Source organism: Aquarana catesbeiana, linkage group LG06 (genome assembly GCF_042186555.1).
Source record: "Aquarana catesbeiana isolate 2022-GZ linkage group LG06, ASM4218655v1, whole genome shotgun sequence".
In the NCBI taxonomy this organism is placed as follows: domain Eukaryota; kingdom Metazoa; phylum Chordata; class Amphibia; order Anura; family Ranidae; genus Aquarana; species Aquarana catesbeiana.
Window position 1 is genome coordinate 403,444,502 of NC_133329.1, and position 24,544 is coordinate 403,469,045.

The 24,544-nt window shown below is 44.4% G+C and overlaps 1 protein-coding gene across 2 annotated transcripts in view; it reads left to right on the forward strand.

The window, feature by feature from the left end:
• Positions 1–24,544, forward strand: part of LOC141147244 (contactin-associated protein-like 5) — a 514,695-nt gene that overhangs the window by 88,464 nt on the left and 401,687 nt on the right. For both annotated transcript variants that reach the window (XM_073634437.1, XM_073634436.1), the window contains exon 3: positions 11,014–11,207. In XM_073634437.1, coding sequence (XP_073490538.1) covers positions 11,014–11,207 — 194 coding nt within the window. The remainder of the gene's footprint in view (positions 1–11,013; positions 11,208–24,544) is intronic.

Below are 24,544 nucleotides of genomic sequence, written 5' to 3' on the forward strand. Positions count from 1 at the left end.
TCACCTTTACCCTCAGCTTCTTTAGCAAGGCAGTGGTCATCTTGGAGGTGTGTTTGGGGTCGTTATCATGTTGGAATACTGCCCTGCGGCCCAGTCTCTGAAGGGAGGGGATCATGCTCTGCTTCAGTATGTCACAGTACATGTTGGCATTCATGGTTCCCTCAATGATCTGTAGCCCCCCAGTGCCGGCAGCACTCATGCAGCCCCAGACCATGACACTCCCACCACCATGCTTGACTGTAGACAAGACACACTTGCCTACTGGGGCAATTTTTTTCTTTTTTCTCAAACATGTTAAAATCTGGATTGTTTGTTAGAAATTACTGTGAACCCCCAAAAAAGTATATCTTTTCTGAAAGCGGAGACCCTGGAGAATAAAATGGCGGTTGCTGCAATATTTGCGTACTTGTTTATCAAACATATTTTCAGGTAAAGAAAATACAGTGAAATTAATTTTTATGCAAACGAACACAATGTAACAACCAATTTTTGGTAAAATATAAAAGATTGGGTTGTGTTCAGTAAATATATACCAAACATGTCAAGCCTTAGGGCCCTTTTACACATGCTGTCCGATCAGGTCCGCCTGTCCCTTTTTCGGGCAGACCTGATTGGACGCTCCATGCACCTCTATGGAGCGACGGATGTCATCTGTGACGTGTTCGCTGACATCCGGCGCTATCTGATCCACCAAATCCAGATGGATGGAAACCCTGTTTTCCATCTGTCTGGCGGGTCGGATCAGATGGAATCGGATGAAAATGGACAGGTGGGGATGCCTGATCTGCCTGCTCAGCGGGGATCAGTGGAGCGATCCCCGCTGGGTAAGCGGAGTCTGTCAAAACGGATCCGCCCCGTGTGAAAGGGGCCTTAAATTGATACTTTTAATATTTGAAGTTTTAATATTTTTTTCTTTAAAAATAACAAACATGTTATAATTACCTGCTCTGTAATGGTTTTGCACAGAGCAGCGCCGATCCTCCTGTCGAGTGCCTCCATAGCAAGTATTTTGCTATGGGGGCACCCGAGCTGAGCCGCAGATCCGTATGTCCATTTAGACATGGAGCTGTGGTTTGGCCCCACCCCTTCTCTCTCCTGATTTGCTAACTGACTTTGATTGACAGCAGAGGGAGCCAATGGCGCCACTCCTGTGTCTCAGACAATCAGGAGAGAGTGTCCCGGATGGCCGAGGCACACGTACAACATAGCTGGATACCCGCACTAATCTTAGGAAGGCCTATAACAGGGCCTTTGCACGGGCAAGATTGTCATTGCTATATGGCCCCCCCTCCTGTAGATCCATCTAAAACAGTCAAAATAGTCACTAAATTCTCCATTCATCACAACCAACTAGGTACATTATTGTCAGAACATTGGCATCTCTTAACATACCATCATGTTCTGGGCAAATATGTAAGGCCTAATCCGGAATTGATGTTTCGTAGAGCAACCACCCTGAGGGATAGATTCACCAGTAGCCACTATCGGGTGAGTCCCGGGGTGATGGGGGGGTCCCCGGGGTACCTTCCGGTGTGGCCATTGCCCACGTTGCCCATGGATTCAGGAAGGCACAACCTTTATTCTTCCCAATAGGGAACATTTTCTCCCCCCTCAACACGCCAACTGTGGCACGAGGGGAGTTGTTTACCTAATGGTCTGTGCCTGCAATGCATTCTATGTAGGCAAGACCATTAGAGAATTAAGCTTACCACAGTGGGCTATCATATAGGCGGCCTTCACTATAGATTCCAACCTGAAGTTGTCATATTCTTGGTCCTGGAAGTTATTCTAGAAGATCCATGGGGGGCGATTGGGATCACGTGATCCTTAGACGTGAAACCATCTGGATCAAGCGACTCAATGTTATTCTTTCCCCCTTTTTTTATTTACCTGTACCTTTGAGAGCAGAGGACAGGGCATCAGCAAGGGGGTTGGGAGGACACAGTACGGGGGGATCAGGAGGGTACAGTACAGGGAGGTCAGGAGGGCATGGCACAAAGGAGCCAGGAGAGTACAGTGCATGGGGTCAGGAGGGCACAGTACAGGGGGGTCATAAGGGATAGGGGGTCAGGAGGGCACAGTACGGGGGGGTCAGGAGGGCACAGTACAGGGGGGTCAGAAGGGATAGGGAGGTCAGGAGGGCACAGTACAGGGGGGTCAGAAGGGATGGGGGTCAGGAAGGCACAGAGCAGGGAGGTCAGGAGGGCATGGTACTGGGGGTTTCAGAAGGGAATGCTACAGGAATTCAGAAGGGCATGGTACTGGTGGGTCAGGAGGGCATGGCACTAGTGGGTCAGCAGGACATGGTACTGGGGAGTTCAGAAGGGCACGGTACAGGGGTTCAGCAGGGTGTGGTTCTGGGGGGTCAGGAGGGCATGGTTCTGGGGGTCAGTAGAGCACTGTACTGGGGGGTCAGAAGGGCATAGTACTCGGGGGGTTCAGAAGGGAATGGTCCAGGGGTCCAGGAGGGCATGGCAGAGGGATTCAAGGGGGCATAGTATTAGGGGGTCAGGAGGACGCAGTAATGGGGGGTCAGCAGGGCATGGTACTGGGGGTCAGAAAGGCATGGTATGGGGGGTCAGAAAGACACAGTTCTGAAGGGGTCAACAGGGCATGGTACTGGGGGGTTCAGAAGGGCACGGTACAAGGGTTCAGAAGGGTGTGGTTCTGGGGAGCCAGGAGGGCATGGTTCTGGGGGGTCAGGAGGGCATGGTACTGGGGGGGTCAGGAGGGCATGGTACCTGGGGGTTCAGGAGGGCATGGTAGAGGGATTCAGGTGGGCATAATACGGGGGGTCAGGAGGGCACAGTAATGGGGGGTCAGCAGGGCATGCTACTGGGGGTCAGAAGGGCATGGTACTTTGGGGTTCAGAAGGGCATGATAGGGGGGTCAGGAAGGCATGGTATCGGGCGGTTCAGGAGGGCACGGTACAGGGGTTCAGAAAGGCATGGTACAGGGGGGTCAGGAGGGCACAGTTCTGGGGGATCAGGAGGGCATGGTACCGGGGGGTTCAGAAGGGCATGGTAAGGGGTTCAGAAGGGCACGGTTCTGGGGGGGTCAGGAGGGCATGGTAAAGGGGTTCAGGAGGACATTTTAGAGGGATTCAGGAGGGAATGGTACTGAGGGTCAGCAGGACACAGTACTGGGTGTTCCAGAAGGGCAAGGTACAGGGGTTCAGAAGGGCCTGGTACAGGGGAGTCAGAAGAGCATGGTACAGGAGGGAAGAGTAGGGCATAGTAAGGGAGTTCAGAAGGGCACGGTTCTGGGGGGTCAGGAGGGTATGGTAAAGGGGTTCAGGAGGACATTTTAGAGGGATTCAGGAGGGAATGGTACTGAGGGTCAGCAGGACACAGTACTGGGTGGTCCAGAAGGGCAAGGTACAGGGGTTCAGAAGGACCTGGTACAGGGGAGTCAGAAGAGCATGGTACAGGAGGGTCAGGAGGGCACAGTTCTGGGGGACCAGGAGGGGATGGTTCCCGGGGGGTTCAGAAGGGCATAGTAAGGGAGTTCAGAAGGGCACGGTTCTGGGGGGTCAGGAGGGCATGGTAAAGGGGTTCAGGAGGACATTTTAGAGGGATTCAGGAGGGAATGGTACTAAGGGTCAGCAGGACACAGTACTGGGTGGTCCAGAAGGGCAAGGTACAGGGGTTCAGAAGGGCCTGGTACAGGGGAGTCAGAAGAGCACGGTACAGGAGGGTCAGGAGGACACAGTTCTGGGGGACCAGGAGGGCATGGTTCCCCGGGGGTTCAGAAGGGCATAGTAAGGGAGTTCAGAAGGGCACGGTTCTGGGGGTCAGGAGGGCATGGTAAAGGGGTTCAGGAGGACATTTTAGAGGGATTCAGGAGGGAATGATACTGAGGGTCAGCAGCACACAGTACTGGGTGGTCAAGAAGGGCAAGGTACAGGGGTTCAGAAGGGCCTGGTACAGGGGAGTCAGAAGAGCATGGTACAGGAAGGTCAGGAGGGCACAGTTCTGGGGGACCAGGAGGGCATGGTTCCTTGGGGGTTCAGAAGGGCATAGTAAGGGAGTTCAGAAGGGCACGGTTCTGGGGGGTCAGGAGGGCATGGTAAAGGGGTTCAGAAGGACATTCTAGAGGGATTGAGGAGGGAATGGTACTAAGGGTCAGCAGGACACAGTACTGGGTGGTCCAGAAGGGCAAGGTACAGAGGTTCAGAAGGGCCTGGTACAGGGGAGTCAGAAGAGCACGGTACAGGAGGGTCAGGAGGACACAGTTCTGGGGGACCAGGAGGGCATGGTTCCCCGGGGGTTCAGAAGGGCATAGTAAGGGAGTTCAGAAGGGCACGGTTCTGGGGGTCAGGAGGGCATGGTAAAGGGGTTCAGGAGGACATTTTAGAGGGATTCAGGAGGGAATGATACTGAGGGTCAGCAGCACACAGTACTGGGTGGTCAAGAAGGGCAAGGTACAGGGGTTCAGAAGGGCCTGGTACAGGGGAGTCAGAAGAGCATGGTACAGGAAGGTCAGGAGGGCACAGTTCTGGGGGACCAGGAGGGCATGGTTCCTTGGGGGTTCAGAAGGGCATAGTAAGGGAGTTCAGAAGGGCACGGTTCTGGGGGGTCAGGAGGGCATGGTAAAGGGGTTCAGAAGGACATTCTAGAGGGATTGAGGAGGGAATGGTACTAAGGGTCAGCAGGACACAGTACTGGGTGGTCCAGAAGGGCAAGGTACAGAGGTTCAGAAGGGCCTGGTACAGGGGAGTCAGAAGAGCACGGTACAGGAGGGTCAGGAGGACACAGTTCTGGGGGACCAGGAGGGCATGGTTCCCCGGGGGTTCAGAAGGGCATAGTAAGGGAGTTCAGAAGGGCACGGTTCTGGGGGTCAGGAGGGCATGGTAAAGGGGTTCAGGAGGACATTTTAGAGGGATTCAGGAGGGAATGATACTGAGGGTCAGCAGCACACAGTACTGGGTGGTCAAGAAGGGCAAGGTACAGGGGTTCAGAAGGGCCTGGTACAGGGGAGTCAGAAGAGCATGGTACAGGAAGGTCAGGAGGGCACAGTTCTGGGGGACCAGGAGGGCATGGTTCCTTGGGGGTTCAGAAGGGCATAGTAAGGGAGTTCAGAAGGGCACGGTTCTGGGGGGTCAGGAGGGCATGGTAAAGGGGTTCAGGAGGACATTCTAGAGGGATTCAGGAGGGAATGGTACTGAGGGTCAGCAGGACACAATACTGGGTGGTCCAGAAGGGCAAGGTACAGGGGTTCAGAAGGGCCTGGTACAGGGGAGTCAGAAGAGCATGGTACAGGAGGGTCAGGAGGGCACAGTAAAGGGGAGTCACCTTGGATGGATCGGAGAGGAGAGCTGGTGGGTAGAGCTTATTTGACTCTGGGGAAGATCTAATTCAAGTTCGAGCAAAAGCCTGAACCCGCTCAAGGTATTCCAGAGGCTTTCCCAGCCCCAGGGGGCTAAGGAGCATACTAAGGGGCGTAAATTGCCCCTGAAGCCCAGAATTGGCTGAGCATGCGCCCGTGCCGCTCTGCAGCCTGGGGTTGGGGGGGCACTCAAGGGTCGGCAAGGCAGGCATATGTTCACGATCTACCTGTCACCTGCCCGCGGTCGACGGGGTAGATTGCAATTGGCGTATTGAGGAGCCCCCCTTTAATAATCTGTGTATTTAGCTGGTTTCCTGGAGTTTTGCTTTAAAGGGAAATGCAGCAGCTGTCTTCCCAAATAGTACATTTCCAGGTTGCCTCTGCGTTTTGTTGTTCCCGATTAAAAAGGATGCAAGAAGTTCAGATTATCGTGTGGGATTTTTGGAACATCAGAAGCCTCGGAGAAGAAATAAACAGATGGAAAATGTAATGAAATCAATCAGCGTCTCGTGTTATAATAAAAAAAAGAGGCTTCATTACAGCATGAAATTCTCCCCACCATCAGGTCAGCACTGAGGATTTTGCTATAAAACAAAACAAACAACAATAATTGTGACTTCAAAGAATCCTCGTGGGCAGCAAAGGAAGACTGTGATCGACGTGATAAGAGAGGGGATGTATTTGGTATCCCAGGGAGATATAGAGGTTTAAAATAAAAGTAGATGATATACTTAGAGGCTGCTAGCCAAACAGGTGACAACTACTAGGTGGGTGGAGCTATAAATTGACCCTATGACATATTAAAGACTGCAATGCAATGCATTCTGTGATTGGAGGAGGCGGGAAAGTGATGTCATGATCTCCACCTTGTCCAATCACAGAATGTTGTTGAGAAAATGCAAAGTGATTGAGAAAATGCAAAGTGTTCTCCCTTTCAAAGGTCTACTATGTGTTTTGTGGGACCTATAGAGGGGTCCTCGTGCTTTTTTAAATTTTTTTATTTAATTAACCACTTGCTGACCACCCATAGTAAATACACATCATTAGTTTGACGTTAAATAATATAGTTTTTTTTTTAACTGAGGGCGATTCGGCGTCTAATAAAAGTGGTCCCGCTTGCAGATTTGCCCCGGGAATCACTTTTTGAGGTGACGGGAGAGGTGCCCCCTTCCTGCTGCTTCCCGGTTAATTTCTGAGCTTACCGGAGGCGTCGGGAAAACCCGGAAGCAATCCGATGCAGGCGTTCCCTGGGCAAGAAGTCACGTGAGGGCAAGATGGCCCCCCACTCGTCTCAATGCCCTTGGAGGACCAGAGCAACCTCTAACGTTACTTCTAAGTTCTTGAGCATAAACTTTTTTTTTTTTTATTCAAAATGTCCGAAAAAATATTTTTTCTTTTGCTTTTATAGGTAAATGAGAGAATTGAGCTATCTGTGACCCAAGGTCTGTTACAAGTTATGTTTACATTCTGGTTCTCGGGCATAAACAATTTTTTTTTTTTTTTTTTTTTAAACGAAAATGTAAAAAAAAAAAAAAAAATAACATTTTTTTTTCTTTTGCTTTTAAAGTTAAATGAGAGATTTGAGGTCTTTTTAACCCCAGATCTCTCCATTAAGAGGACCTGTCATGATTATTTCTGTTACAAGAGATGCTTACATTCTGGTTCTCGGGCATAAACAATTTTTTTTTTTTAAAGTGAAAATGTAAAAAAAAAAATTTCTCTTGCTTTTAAAGTTAAATGAGAGATTTGAGGTCTTTTTGACCCCAGATCTCTCCATAAAGAGGACCTGTCATGATTATTTCTGTTACAAGGAATGTTTACATTCTGGTTCTCGGGCATAAACATTTATTTTTTTTTTTTTTAAGTGAAAATGTAAAAAAAAAAAAAAAAAAAAAATTTTTTTTTTCTTTTGCTTTTAAAGGTAAATAAGAGATTTGAGGTCTTGTTAACACCAGATCTCTCCATAAAGAGGACCTGTCATGATTATTTCTGTTACAAGGGATGCTTACATTATGGTTCTCAGGCATAAACTTTTTTTTTTTTTTTTTTTAAAGTGAAAATGTAAAAAAAAAAAAATAAAAAATTTTTGTTTGCTTTTAAAGTTAAATGAGAGATTTGAGGTCTTTTTGACCCCAGATCTCTCCATAAAGAGGACCTGTCATGATTATTTCTGTTACAAGGGATGTTTAAATTCTGGTTCTCGGGCATAAACAATTATTTATTTATTTATTTTTAAAAGTGAAAATGTAAAAAAAAAAGAAAAAAAATTCTTTTGCTTTTAAAGTTAAATGAGAGATTTGAGGTCTTTTTAACCCCACATTTCTCCATGAAGAGGACCCGTCATGATTATTTCTGTTACAAGGGATGTTTACATTCTGGTTCTCGGGAATAAACAAAATTATAATTTTTTTTTAAAAGTGAAAATGTAAAAAAAACATTTTTCTTTTGCTTTTAAATATAAATGAGAGGTTTGAATTCTTTTTGACCCCAGATCTCTCCATGAAGAGGACCTATCATGAATATTTCTGTTACAAGGGATGTTTGCATTCTGATTCTTGGGCATAAACAATAATTTTTTTTTAAGTGAAAATGTAAAAAAAAAAAAAAAAAAATATTTTTGTTTGCTTTTAAAGTTAAATGAGATATTTGAGGTCTTTTTGACCCCAGATCTCTCCATAAAGAGGACCTGTCATGATTATTTCTGTTACAAGGAATGTTTACATTCTGGTTCTTGGGCATAAACATTTATTATTTTTTTTTTAAAGTAAAAATGTAAAAAAAAAAGTTTTTTTTCTTTTGCTTTTAAAGGTAAATGAGAGATTTGCGGTCTTTTTAACACCAGATCTCTTCATTAAGAGGACCTGTCATGATTATTTCTGTTACAAGGGATGTTTACATTCTGGTTCTCGGGCATAAACAATTTTTTATTTATTTATTTTTAAAAGTGAAAATGTAAAAAAAAAAAAAAAGAAAAAAAATTCTTTTGCTTTTAAAGTTAAACAAGAGATTTGATGGTCTTTTTGACCCCACATTTCTCCATGAAGAGGACCCGTCATGATTATTTCTGTTACAAGGGATGTTTACATTCTGGTTCTCGGGAATAAACAATTATAATTTTTTTTTTAAAAAGTGAAAATGTAAAAAAAAACAACATTTTTTTTTTGCTTTTAAAGATAAATGAGAGGTTTGAATTCTTTTTGACCCCAGATCTCTCCATGAAGAGGACCTGTCATGAATATTTCTGTTACAAGGGATGTTTACATTCTGATTCTTGGGCATAAACAATAATTATTTTTTTTTAAAGTGAAAATGTAAAAAAAAAAAAAAAAAAATGTCTTTTGCTTTTAAAGGTAAATGAGAGATTTGAGGTCTTTTTGACCCCAGATCTCTCCATGAAGAGGACCTGTCATGATTATTTCTGTTACAAGGGGTGTTTACATTCTTTGCAATAGGAATAAAAGTGATCCAAAAAAATAAATAAAACAAAAAAATAAAAAGGACAGTGTAATAATAAAAAGTAAAATAAATAAGATATAAAAATTAAAGTGCCCTATCCCTCTGTGCTCATGCGCAAAAACGAACGCATACTTAAGTCGTGCCTGCATATGTAAATGGTATTAAACCACACATGTGATCGTTAGAGTAAGAGCAATACTTCTAGCGCAAGACCTCCTCTGTAACTTTAAATTTGTAACCTGTAAAAAAAAAAAAATTAAAGTGTCGCCTATGGAGATTTTTAAGTACTGTGGTTTGTTGCCAATCTACGAGCGTGCGCAATTTTAAAGCGTGATATGCTAGGTATCTATTTACTCATCGTAACATCATCTTTCACATTATACAAAAAAATTTGGGTAACTTGTTTTTTTAACTATTTTTTTTTTTTTATTATTCATTAAAGCTCTGGTGACCTCCATGCCCAAGAGGGTTAAGGCAGTGCTGGAAAATAATGGTGGCCACACAAAATATTGACACTTTGGACCCAATTTGGACATTTTCACTTAGGGGTGTACTCACTTTTGTGAGATACTGTATATATTGCATATATATATATTTTCACTTAGGGGTGTACTCACTTTTGTGAGATACTGTATATATATATATATATATATATATACACACATATATATATATACACACACACACACATATATATAGATCTGGAACACAGACATCCCACCAGTTCCTCATGCTGAGTTTTTGGCTTGTATGTTGGAGAGTTCCTGGCGTTCCTCCCTCTATGCTGTGATCGTCGGTGGTGTCCCCGCTGAGTGGATTTCATACATAAGCCTTATGAAAGCTTGCCTTCGGTAAGCATACATCCTTATAGGTGGTGGATCCTTCTCACGAGGTGTTTTTTGTTCATCAAGCCCGTAGTCACTATTGGTGAAATTATTTGCAATAAGGACTGTCTTTATTTGAAGTCACTATTAGCCACGGACTTAGTCCTTTTTTTTTTTTTTTTTCTCTCATCATTTTTTATCATTTTTTTCACTAATTTATCTGCCTATAGTCACAATATTTAATATTTATAATATTAATCACGATCATGTGGTGTTGATATTTGGGTCTAGATTATAATATGTTGTTTTGTTTATAACACTATAATCAAGGTAATAGGTTGATGGGTATTTATTTATCTATTTTATAGCGCGGTTCTGTTGACTGCTTTACATATATATATATATATATATATATATATATATATATATATAGATAGATAGATAGATAGATAGATAGATAGATAGATAGATATATCTATGTATGTGTGTATGTGTATATATATATATATATATATATATATATATATATATATATATATATATATATACAGTTCCATACACTTTATTATTTAATGGTGAATAATAACCATGTGAGATGAATTAATGTTCCTGTAAACTGGTACATGGGTAGTTGTTGTGTCATACTAGGTCTGGCGTGAAACGCGTCAACCCGAACTTGGTCCTGTTGGGTATTTTCATAAAGGAAGAATATAATTTTCCCATCTCGGTGTGCCACGTTCCCTTTGCTGGTATAACTGATTGCTTCCGTGGAGATGACCTGAGCCAACATCAGGGATTTAACTATGAAGTGTGGCGACTAATCTCACCTAGAGCAGCACGTAGAACAGTGATTTTCAACCAGGGTTCCGTGGAACCCTAGGGGTCCTCCAAAGGTTCCTAGGGGGTCCCTCCAGCATTGGGCAGTTTCTGCCTCTCAGATAAGTTCCCGCTGACACCATTGATCTTTTTAGCTATCTGTATGGAGGTAATTCTTCCCAATGACCACAAGTGTAAGGAGCATTCTTCCCACTGACCATCATGCTATTGTATCATGAGTTGTAGATTTCTCATTTTTAGCAGAGGTTCCCCCGAGACCGGAGAACTATTTCAAGGGTTCCTCTGTGTTGAAAAGGTTGAGAAAGGCTGACGTAGAATGTTCTGCACACAATCGGTGACTCCGGTTTTCAGTAATACAGGAGATTCCGGTAGAATAAAGAGCCGCTGTCCGTGGTGCTGAAGTAAGTCATGAGACTACAGCACGAGATCCCTCTTTGTATTGTAATGATGATTGGATAATTGTTCCTCTTCAGGCATAATTGCGTTAGAGAAAAATACAGCCGTATAATTTCGATGATCGATGTTCATTCTCTTTTTTTTTTTTTTTTTTTTGCGCTTTTTGTTGCAGGAGCCGGCGGCTGGACCCCGCTGGATTCTAATGGAAAGCAATGGCTACAGGTTGATCTGGGAGAGAGATTTGACATCACAGGAGCAGCAACGCAAGGGAGATACGGAAGTTCCGACTGGGTAACGCGCTTCAATGTGATGTTCAGCGACACGGGACGCAACTGGAGACCGTACCATCATGATAACACCATCTGGGTAGGATTTTATATTACTAAAGTTTTTAAAAGAAAAAAAAAAGTTTTGTGGTTGATGTATATATCTTAACCCCTTCCTGCCTGGTCATGCTGCCTCTTTACACCGACCTCCACACCAAAGGTGTTCCCTGAGCTTCTTGATCGTGTAGTCTTATCGTGTAGTGATTGGCTGTAACTGGGAGTCATCGGTGACAGCGCTGTCAACTTGCTGGGGTGTGTGATTGAGTAATCTTCCGGCGTCAAACAGCGATGCTGCCTTTACGCATATATGTGGCAGCGCGGCACTAAAGTCCACCGCCACATATATGTGTACAGCTGGCATTAAGGAGTAAAAGCTGAACTCCAGTCCAACTAAACATGTGCAAGTCGTTTAGTTCTGAATTAGTTTTTTTATGAATTTTGACAAATTCATTAATTCCAAAATTTCCGAATTTCCAAATTTTTCAGTTTCCGAAATTTCAGAATTTCTGAAATTTCCAAGTTTCCAAATTTCCGAAATTCCGAAATTCCGAATTTACGAATTTAGAATTCTCGGATTTGCGAATTTCTGAATTTCGGAAATTCCGATTCTCAAAATTTCGAATTTTGGAAATTCGGAAATTTGGGAGATTCAGAAATTTTGGAAATTCGGAATTAGGAAATGTAAAATTTCGGAAATTCAAAAATTCAGAAATTCGAAAATTCGTAAATTCGGAAATTCGGAAATCCGAAAATTCGAGATTCAAAAATTCAGAAACTCGAAAATTCGGAAATTCAAAAGTTCGGAAATTCGAAAATTCGAGATTCAAAAATTCGGAAACTCGAAAATTCGAAAATCCGAATTTCCGAAATCCAAATGTTTGGATTTCCGAATTTTCAAATTTCTGAATTTCCGAATTCCGAATTTTCGAATTTCTATATTTTCGAATGTCCAACATTCCGAATTTCAGAAGAGAAAAGCAAAAAAACGAATGAAAGGAAAACGAACAAATTTTTAGTCAGTGTACATGTCTAAGTCCAACAGATGAATACACAGATCAAATACATACTGTTAAAGGGAGCTTGTTTTACGTATCAACTTTTTTTACAGTCCTGTCCATCCAGTCCTGAGGTTTATACAGCTCTGCCATACAGCACAAGTCCTATCTGGTGGAGCAGGAGGCCCTGATGGTCTCCTCTGCAGTTCTGTAACACTTACAGGTCTTGCCCCTCCCCCCCCCCCAGCCTGTGACTGGACAGTGAAAAAGGAGGCAGCGGATTGAAGGGGTTATCTCTCTGCTCTCGACCTCCTTCCAGTGTTTTCTTTATCAGCAAATGTGCACTACAAATCACATTTTGGGGACTGAAACCCCCTTCATCAGGACTTGGGGGAAAATGGAACAATAAAACAATGTACTGTACGTGGACTCAATTATTAATCTATAGTCGGACTATAAGATAAACATAAAAAAGAATCTTCAGGGTTGATGGGGTTTAGAATATTTACTTTCTATGAAAGCCAGCATGAGATAGTGCCCATAATCTGCTATCTTCCCCTTTCACATATTCTCCATTTGCAGAAACTATAGCGGGGGTCTCCAAACTTTCTGAAACAAATGGCCAGTTTATTGTCTGTCAGACTGTAGGGGGGCCGGACTGTGGCCATTGGGGGTACAGATTGTCCTGGCATCAGTGGGAGTATACAATGTATCTTTGATGTCCTCGGGAGGAATAGTGCTCCATCATTGGTGTCAGTGGGGGGGGGTACTCCATCATTGGTGTCAGTGGAAGGCACAGTGCTCCATCATTGGTGTCAGTGGGGGGGGGGGGGGGTACTCCATCATTGGTGTCAGTGGAAGGCGCAGTGCTCCATCATTGGTGTCAGTGGGGGGGGGGGGTACTCCATCATTGGTGTCAGTGGGGGGGGTACTCCATCATTGGTATCAGTGGAGGGAATAGTGCCCCATCATTAGTGTCAGTTGCAGGAATAGCGCCCATCATTGCCATCAGTGGAAAGAAAAGTGCCCCATCATTGGCATCAGTGGAAAGAATAGTGCCCCATCATTGCTATCAGAGGGTGAAATAGTGCCCCATCATTGGTATTAATGGGGGAGTACTCCATCATTGGTGTCAGTGGGAGGAATAGTGCCCCATCATTGGTATCAATGGGGGGGGTACTCCATCATTGGTGTCAGTAGGAGGAATAGTGCCCATCATTGCTATACGTGGAAAGAATAGTGCCCATCATTAGTGTCAGTGGGAGGAATAGTGCCCCATCATTGGTATCAGTGGGGGGGGGGTACTACATCATTGGTATCAGTGGAAAGAATAGTGCTCTATCATTGCTATCAGAGGGTGGAATAATGCCCCATCATTGGCGTCGGTGGGAGGAATAGTGCCCATTATTGGTATCAGTGGGTTGAATGGTGCCTCATCATTGGAATCAATGGAAGGAATAGTGCCCCATAATTGAAATCGGTGGGAGGGATAGCGTCCTATCATTTGTGTGAGTGGGAGGAATAGTGCCCCATCATTGGAATCAATGGAAGGAATAGTGCCCCATCATTGGTATCAGTGGGTATAATAGTGACCCAACTTTGGTATCAGTGGGAGGAATTGTTGGTATCAGTGGGTGGAATAGTGCCCCATTATTGGTGTCAGTGGGAGGAATAGTGCCCCATCATTGGTATCAGTGGGAGGAATAGTGCACCATCATTGGTATCAGTGGGAGGAATAGTACCCCATCATTGGTATCAGTGGGAGGAATAGTACCCCATCATTGGTATCAGTGGGAGGAATAGTGCCCCATCATTGGTATCAGTGGGAGGAAAAGTACCCCATCATTGGTATCAGTGGGAGGAATAGTGTCCCATTGTTGGTGTCAATGGGAGAAATAGTGGGAAGAAAAGTGCTCCAAGGGCTGGATAAAGGCGAGCAAAGGGCTCGCTGGACAATAACATAAGTTACATGAAGTTCTGGTGGGTAGAATCATTTGGATCCCACCTCAATATAGAGCACTGGGTGAAAATACTCATGTAATGACACGAAATGCACTTAGAACATGGGATCTAATGTACAAACAAGGTAAAGGGAAATATAACTCTCCACTAATATCACCGAAAGAAACAAAACCATTTACACCGGGTAAAGGGAAGTTATTCGGGGACTGGATAAAAAGCGAAAAACGCACAGTTAAAGGATATAACGAAAAATGGGAAAATATGCACATTTCAAGAACTAAAACACGAGACGGATTTGATGGCGATTAACGAATGGCGGTACCTCCAGCTGAAACACTGTCAGAACTTTACAACAACCAATAAGATCAGCGGGAGATCTAAGGCCGCGCGAGCGGCTGAGTATGGCATTAAGTACAAAAAATGGGATATGACGGATTTATAAAATCCTATTGGCAGAGGAAGGGGCTGGAGGTCTCACCATACATTAAAAAAAAAAAATATGGGAAAAAGAATTGGGAACACAAGGGAACAAACAAAGATTAGGAAGAATTTGGAGACGGTACGCAGCTCCGTAGTTGACTCTAACACAGCGGAGATGAACTATAAATGCCTAACAAGGTGGTATATAACCCCCGACAAAATAAGTAAATATCAAATAGGCAAATCATCATATTGTTGGCGGGGATGTAAGTTAGTGGGAACGATGGCACATCTATGGTGGAATTGCCTAAAAATAAACAGCTGCTGGAAGGAGATCTTATCGTTAATTACTAACAGAGAAATATTTGAAGAACCTTGGATGTTCACAGGAAAGAAAGCTCAATAAAACAATATAAAGAATCTCTGATACCTCACCCGATCAACGCAGCTAAAAGTCAGATACCTGAGATACTGGCCAGAAACAGAAAGCCCCACAATACAAGATTGGATTAGAAGGGTAGAAGAGACACATAACATGGAATATCTGAGATACTGTGGAGAGGAGGGAATAGAGGAAGTGACAAATAAACGGAAAGAATGGAAGGCGTTTAAGAAGACGAGGAGATATGTTAAGTTTGTGGGTGGATAAGATAGGGTTAATCAGGAGAACTGGAAGAAAGTGAGAAAATTTAGATAAGGGATGGATGGGGATGGTAGGAGAAATGGGGGGGGGGTGTGTGGGGAGGATTTATGGCGGGAATGTCAAATGTATACATCAGATGTATCATAGGGAAAGACACATGATGTGAGGGATATGGATGCTACACACCCCAAATGAATACAATATGGAAAAGGTTCTCCGGGGGGGGGGTTAGCAGCAAGGTTAATGATATCAGGAAATTTCCCCTGAGGAAGACTGTGACCATGTAGGTCGAAACGCGTCAGAATTTTAAACGACAGTCTCTCTTGCGTTTGCACTTTCTGTATTTGGAATGGTATCATATCTCCTTACCAGAGCTTATATTTTAACTGCTATATGTCCATGCTATGCCAACTTTTCAATAAAGGATTTTCTTTTAAGTTATTAATTCCCTGATATCATTAACCCCCTCCCCCGGGGGAACCTTTCCCATTTCGTATACATCAGATGTATTCATGTTGGAATCTACAGAATTTTTTTTTTTGTATACGGATATAATAATAATAATAAAAAAAAAAAGTTACATGCAGTTCTGATGCAATTTTATTTTATAAATACACCCATTTGTCTTGTTTAATGCTAAAGGACATATTTGCCCCTTGCTGATTTATACACAATCTACTGCTGTACCAATTTCTCTGGGAGACTTTAGCTCCGGAGATCTGAAGGTTAGTGTACCCGCATTGGAATAAAGGGACTATTCATGCAGAAAAATTCTGAAAATTGCCGGCACTAGAATTTCCTTTATTGTAGTGGCCACATTATTATAAATGGAAGTCATAGAAGCCAGCGTTGTGGCCTTTCCCTAAAAGCTCCACTTTTCTCTCTTTAATGCCAAAAAGGAATCAAACCAAAGGGTTTTTTTTTCTTCTTCTTGCAGAAGTATGATCGCTGGGAATATTGAAGCCCGGTGCCGCTTTCCGTGGTGTAGATGTTAATGGATGGTGAAGAAGTATGATATCCATTATGCAGCATTAGGAGTTCTCCGGGTGCATTTTTCTACAAGACCTCCCATGATGAAACTCTTAATAATACGAGAGAGCTTTCGCCCCGCACTTAGCTGCCTTCAGCCTGAGGGGCACTTACTTTCATTGAGGTGGAGTAGTCGGAATTTTCCTTTCCATTAGTCATGCTGACTTTTGAAGTTGAGGGTTTTCTTTTGCATAAATGGAAAGCTTTTTTTTATGAGTGCAGATTTTGAGCTATTACTAATGTTTAGAGTTTTTGATATGACTTTCATTTTTTATACGGTTGGTTCACACTCTATGCAGTCGCTATATACAATGGTATAGCTAGGTGCTTGGCTAGAGACAGAGAGTGATTTGGGACACTTTGCTGTAGTGCTCCCCATGGACTTCAGCTGAATGGGTTAAGACTACCTCCCCTTCCATCCACCAGCTGAGAAGCAGAAGGAGCTCAAGAGACTTGATGGTGGGCAGCATTGAATCAAGGGAGATGTAGCGTGGGGGGGAAGGATCATACTATGGGAGTCAATGAACTATAGAACTAAAATTCCCAATGCGAGCAAGCATAGGTGTGCCTATGGAATTAGGGTGTGCACCCTACGGCTCAAACACACTCTACCGATCACTCACGATGTTCATTCAGAAAGGGAAGGGGCCGGTAAATGAAATATTTACTGGCTCTTCCCCCACTCATCCCAAAACATCCCGCAGCAACAGCCAGGGGGGGGGGGGAGAGAAGTCGGCAGCGCTGGGGGCGGGAGGGGGGGGAGGGCCCGGTCAGTAGGGGGAATCTGTTCTGCACAGGGTGATTAGGGTGTGCCTGGGCACACCTGACACACCCCGTGCGCATGCCTATGCGATCAGGGTATAAGGAAAGAGAGAACTGTATGTTCACATGCTGAATAGGGAGGACTTTTATCTTTGCTGGGAGGACACCAAAGCGTGCCCATCTCTGCTCCTGTGTGTACATCGACCTGCAACAAGCATGCGGTCATCTACTTAGGGCCGGTTTTGCTCTAGGCAGATCCAGAAGTGAGCTGACATCTGAACAGTGAGATCCCTGAGAGGACACTCCTATCAACCAGTTGCTGCTAGCAGAGACTGAGCACATAGGGACAGGCCATCTAACTAGCATCATTGTTTACTGCGCGATGACTTTACTGGGGCTGTAGTCATGTGCACCACCATAAAGACTGGGCCCCAACTCCAGCTGACTGAAGAACTAGGGCTAAAGACTGCTCACGCAGATAGCTGCTTCACAAGAAGTTTGTCTGTTGTTCATAGTAAGAGGTGCCTCATTAAGGAGTCTTAAATTTCATTGCTGCCATTTGTATAGAGTGCACTCTAAAGCGGATATAGCCTACTGTTCACAGAGGAGTTATCGCAGTATTGAGTATTATTGCTGTTACTGTTTTCTCATGCCATTACTTATTGCTGATTTTATGGATTACCAGGTTTACTCTAATTTAGCTGCACAGAACTCCATTCTGTGCTGCTATAGCCTAGTGAACATATTGGGGTTGATTTACTAAGGGTGGAGAGTGCAAAATCTGATGCACATGTGCATGGTAGCCAATCACCTTCTAACTTTGGTCTTGTTCAGTTAAGCTTTGACAAAAAAAAACAAACCTGGAAGCTGATTGGTTTCTATGCAGGGATGCACCAGATTTTGCAATCTCAAGCTTTAGTCTAGCCCATTGTCTAGTGCAGTGGTTCTCAACCCTGTCCTCAAGTACCCCCGACAGGCCATGTTTGCAGGTTTTCCTTTATCTTGCACAAGTGCTTTAAATCAGACTCAATGGCTTTGTATTTTGGACAGCTATTTTAGCTAAGAGAAATTCCCAAAACATGGCCTGTTGGAGGTACTTGAGGACAGGATGGAGAACCACTGGTCTAGTGAACTGTGATTGACTTCCTTCTACACTTACCCTTGTATTTGCATACTGCTGTTTACTGCGATCTTTGACAATATATTGAGTTAATCTATCACTAACCAGTCTGATGTTTGCGTTTTGATACTGACCCTTGGTTGTGTGCAGGGTATCTATATCGGTGCCCCCAGTAGCAGTGCAGTATCCATTTTCTTAACCTTGTGTGCCGGTGGGGTTGAGGTTGTTCTCAGAGTCGAAGGCAGAAAAACAGAGAACCCAATCTATTAAGCCACTCCTGTGGAGGTTGCGCTACAATAGCATCCCCATAAGCTAATCAGATTTGAAAACGATGCCTCTCATCTTTTTACTTATTTGTAGGCATGGGTGACCGCATGGGGGGGGATAATTTAAGGTCACCCATGCTCCGCCCCTCAATGTAATGAAGGGGAGGGGCTTAGTCATCATATAAAGCGCAGGCATGCAAAGGTCTGAGAAACCTGATGCAAAAGCTTAATAGCAGGATCAAGCTGCCATTGTCTGATTAGCAATTTCAAAACCCCTACCAGCCACGCCCCTAAGTCCGCCTCTAAATAAGGTCCTCCTAAATGATCTCATGAAATTACACTGCTAAATGTTTTATGCAAAATTAGGTTCCAAAAATAAATATTAACAACAACTTTAACAATATTAACATAACGCATATCAGTGCCCATCAGTGCAGCCTCATTAGTGCCCATCATTGCAACCGATCAGTGCCCATCAGTGCAGCCGATCAGTGCCCATCAGTGTAGGCCCATCAGTTCTGCCTCATCAGTGCCCATCAGTTCCGCCTCATCAGCCACATCAGTGGCTATCAGTGCAGCCTATCTTTACCCATCAGTGCAGCCTATCATTGCCCATCAGTGCAGCCTATCATTGCCCATCAGTGCAGCATATCATTGCCCATCAGTGCAATGTATCATTGCCCATCAGTGCAGTGTATCAGTGCCCATTAGTACAGCCTATCATTGCCCATCAGTGCAGCCTATCAGTGGCCATCAGTGCAGCATATCATTGCCCATCCGTGCAGTGTATCAGTGCCCATTAGTACAGCGTATTATTGCCCATCAGTGCAGCGTATCATTGCCCATCAGTTCAGCTTATCAGTGCCCATCAGTGCAGCATATCATTGGCGATCAGTGCAGTGTATCATTGCCGATCAGTGCAGCATAACATTGCCCATCAGTGCAGCGTAGCATTGGTGATCAGTGCAGCTTATCATTGGCAATCAGTGCAGCGTATCAGTGTCCATCAGTGCAGCGTATCATTGTCCATCAGTGCAGCGTATCATTGTCCATCAGTGCAGCATACCATTGCCCATCAGTGCAGTGAAACATTGCCCATCAGTGCAGTGTAACATTGCCCATCAGTGCAGTGTAACATTGGCCATCAAGTGCAGTGTAACATTGCCCATCAGTGCAGCATACCATTGCCCATCAGTGCAGCGTAACATTGCCCATCAGTGCAGCATACCATTGCCCATCAGTGCAGCATACCATTGCCCATCAGTGCAGCATATCATTGCCCATTAGTGCAGCGTATCATTGCCCATCAGTGCAGTATATCATTGGCAATCAGTGCACGTATCATTGCTCATCAGTGCAGTGTATCATTGCCTATCAGTGCAGCATACCTTTCCCCATCAGTGCAGCGTAACATTACCCATCAGCGCAGCGTATCATTGCCCATCAGTGCAGTATATCATTGGCAATCAGTGCAGCCTATCAGTGCCCATCAGTGCAGCATATCTTTGCCCATCAGTGCAGCATTACCCATCAGTGACTGATCAGTATTAGTATCCATCAATACAGCCTATCATTGCCTATACGTGCAGCATCATAAGTGCCCAAAAATGCATCAGGGAGGAATCAGGAGGATCTGCTGGCCGGATCACACAGAGCGGGGATCTCCCGCTGAGACGCGGCGTGTATATGAATAGCCGCCGCTGTCAAATAAAGTCCTGTCTCCTAGACCGGCTACTCTAATAGACAGCACACTAGTCCAATGCCGGTCCAGGAGACGGGACTTTGTTTGACAGCGACCGGCTATTCATATACAAGCCGCGTCTCAATGGGAGATCCCCGCTCTGTGTAATCCGGCTGCCCGATCCTTCTGACAGTTTCCTGTCTGATCACTTCTGGCAGAAGAGGTGCAGCCTTTTGTGCAGTACATCAGAGTGGCCCAGGGGGGCAGGGAGCCCCCCTCCAGGCCGCACCGGTTTTACCAGAAGTGATCAGCCAGGAAACTGTCAGCCCATTCGACCCCCTGCTCCACATTCGCCCTCCGCTATTTTCCACTGGCCAAATACGAGCAGGCGAATGGAAATTTTGAGGGCTGCGGACACTCTGCTCCTAGGGGGGGCACTTGCCCCCCCCCCCCCCCCCATGTGGTCGCCAGTGCTTGTAGGTTATTTGCACAATAGTAGAAGTCTGCCAGAAAAACTGCAAATGTTTTTCACGGATCCATACTGTCTATTTACTAGCTTTTGGAACGAGTCCCCCCTAGCTCTACAGAAGAGAACACCATCCTTTTCCTGAAGGAGTGTGCTCTCTCTGTGGCTGTGACAGGAGATAGGCCACCTTGTATGTGTAAGCCTTTGGGAAAAGGACGATGTTCCATCCGGCAGCGTTAGGGGGCACTTACCCTAACAAAGGCTGGAAGACCGAGGGAGAGAGGTATTAGGGCACAGAATTACCAAAAAGAACAGACACAGACTCTGGCCCTACTTATAGCCGTACAAAAAAAGGCATTAAAGTCATGTTTTCCTTAAATCAAATACTAATAACATAAAAAACACATTTTTATTTAATTTTTATTCCTCCTCAGAGCTTCTTCCTAAAGTGTATGTTACCCCCAACATTTCATATTCCTGATATGTGTCTGTTGTACCATGTATTTGTATTTTTAAAAAATCCTGTTTTCTTTGTATTGCTTCAAACCCGGTGATCCTGACAGTCCCCCTGCTTTCCTGTCTCAAACTGACCACGCTAGGCATAGAAGCAGATCCATCCCAGCGTGGTCAATCTTCTTCTTTGCATTCTACTTGGGAGCACAACCTGCCTGTAACTCCAGCAATTGCAGGGAAGATCACTGTGCTGCTGTTTCTCTGCCTCCTGCTGACATGTATTTTAAGTGATGTATAAAGAAAGATCTCAACAAACACAGTGCAACAGCAGCAAAAACTCGAAGACTTCTCAGACTGATAGCAAACTTGTAGCGGCATTGGGACGCGGCAGGTCTCTTGTGAAATGAAGGTGTTTGTAGAACATATTGAGATGACGCTGGCGGCAAACAATCTTTGTAACATGTTGCGGCGCACAGTGTTTGCACATTCGTTCTCCTGTCATCTGCTGGGTGACACCTTACATAATTAACACTGTGATACAACCACTTCCAATGCTGAATTCTTCAGGATGATATGTGTGTGAAATTATCCCAGTTCATTTACTGCTCTTTTCTTTAATTACCAATATATGCAACCGAAAATATCTGTTTTTAACCTAAAATATTGAAAAAGTTCAATAAGGCCTTATGTGCTGATTACCCAGAGCAGCATTTCTCAGGGGTTCAATTATGTTAGCAATTATAAGCAAATAAGGAGCTTCCTTCCCACTGATCACCAATGTAAGGAGCTTCCTTCCCACTGATCACCAATGTAAGGAACATTCTTCCCACTGATCACCAATGTAAGGAGCTTCCTTCTCACTGATCACCAATGTAAGGAACATTCTTCTCACTGATCACCAATGTAAGGAACATTCTTCCCACCGATCACCAATGTAAGGAACATTCTTCCCACTGATCACCAATGTAAGGAGCTTCCTTCTCACTGATCACCAATGTAAGGAACATTCTTCTCACTGATCACCAATGTAAGGAACATTCTTCTCACTGATCACCAATGTAAGGAACATTCTTCTCACTGATCACCAATGTAAGGGACATTCTTCTCACTGATCACCAATGTAAGGAACATTCTTCTCACTGATCACCAATGTAAGGGACATTCTTCCCACTGATCACCAATGTAAGGGACATTCTTCTCACTGATCACCAATGTAAGGAACATTCTTCTCACTGATCACCAATGTAAGGAACATTCTTCTCACTGATCACCAATGTAAGGAACATTCTTCTCACTGATCACCAATGTAAGGAACATTCTTCTCACTGATCACCAATGTAAGGAACATTCTTCTCACTGATCACCAATGTAAGGATTATTCTTCCCAATTTTTCTTTATTAAAAGTCTTGCAATCAATAAGCATAAAATCACTATATATATATATATATATATATATATATATATATATATATATATATATATATATATATATATATAATATACACAAATATATACATATTTACATAAATTAAAATAAATATAGCAAATCTGCTCTCAAACAAAAAATTACTTTACAGCAAAAATAAAACTCATCATGAACATGTCATTATTGGGGATAATCTTACTACAACTCACACCACTACACCAGACATCTAAACTGTGAGGTCAAGAAACAAACCCGCACCCATTATGCATGCAGCCCTTCTTCAAAAAGAAGATACTAACCAACAAAAGCTAAGGGAGTGAAAGAAACAGAAAAAGAAAAGAGCTCCTCACCCAGAGATGGGCAGTTCACCAAAGGCAGGTCTGATATTCCTCCACACCCTTTTCCAGACCACCCGAGGCTCCCTGCCCTTCTCAAGACCCCGAATTTTCCCAACCTCACCCAGAATATCGTGCACCACCACCTCAACAGAGAGGACTTTTTTCCGCAGGGTAGTCTGGCACCGTGCATTCCATGTGAAGTAACGGACAACTATACTAACTAAAAACAGTGTATCCAAATCAAAATCCCAGCGAGTCGGGAATGCCCCGTACACCCACTCCGCATAACTCATGCGATAGAAAAAGGAGATGCCTAGAGCCCTCCCCACCCTTTTATACACCTCTATGTTAAAGGGACACTGCAGCAAAAAGTGGTCCATAGACTCCACTTTACCAACACACTCCGCTCTAGGACAATCCCGATCATCCACAGGGCGATGCTTCAAGTTCCCTCTGACATAGAGCCTTCCATGGAAAGCGAGCCAGGCTTGATCCCTAAACTTCAAGGGGATTCTTTCTAAATTGATTAAACGCAACCCCTCCCTCATTACAGAGCCTGGGCAATCCCTTAAGGCCAGTGACAAACTAAAAGCAGAGCTCAAAATCCTCTTCTCCAGAAGCTTCCTGGGGAGGGACTTGATATCCTCCACTGTCACCTGCCACTGCCGAAGTATTTTCAGACACGGGGCAACATAAGCCGGGAGCTTGCCATGTCGGACTCTCAGACTTTTCACTGGCCCGCCATCTTCCCAGCATCGCAGAAAAGGCCTAAAACAAGATTGAAAAATGCCCACCCATCCCGGCGGGTTCTCTGCTAGCATGTTACCAAGATTGTACTTTAAAAAGAGCAGAGAAAAGAAAACTATTGGGTTGACCATTCCTAGGCCACCCTCCCGCCTAGACAGGTAAGTTACATTGCGTTTGATCAGGTTCAGCCTACTTCCCCATAACAGTTGAAAAAAACAGCTGTACACCCTTGCATAGAGAGATGCTGGCAAGATACAGACGAAGCTGACATATAAAAAGATTGGGACCAGGTACGTTTTGATCAAGTCAACCCTCTCCCTCAAGGAAAGCTTCCATTTCTTTCAGCTTGCTACTTTGGCATTGGCACACACCAACCTGCTTTCCCAATTTCGATGACCATAGTCACCAGGACCAAATTTGATGCCCAACACTTTAATTTCCTGCTGGGGCTCTGGGAAGGCATCCGGAAGTTCGAAGCTTTCACCCTCCTCACCCATCCAGAAAACTTCACTCTTTTCATGGTTGACTTTAGAACCAGAAGCCTTTGTGTACTGCTCTATCATAGAGACCACCTCCTGTGCCTCCTCCGTCCCAGAGACAATAACAGACACATCATCGGCATAGGCCACGACCTTCAGAGGCGGCACACCAGCAATGCCCAAAGGCACCCCGCACAAAGATCCACTCTCTAGCCTTCTTATGAAGGGGTCGATTGCGAATACATATAACAGGGGGCTCAGAGGACATCCCTGGCGCACACCAGAGCCAACCTCAAAAGGCCGTCCAACCCAACCATTAACCAGTGGGAAGCTCTCAGCCCCTCTATATAATGTCTTCAGCCAATCTATAAACCTCCCCTGCAGGCCATATCTACCAAGTAGCAAATACAGGTACTCGTGATTGACTCTATCAAAAGCCTTCGCCTGATCCAATGCCAGCAAGTACTTTCTCCATCCAGCAGCCCTGCATCGTTCCAAAGCCTCCCGGACAGCTAAAACTGCTGAAAAGGTACTTCTACCTTGGACCGAGCAGTGCTGATGACTGGACAACAAATCGCCTGCTACTGAC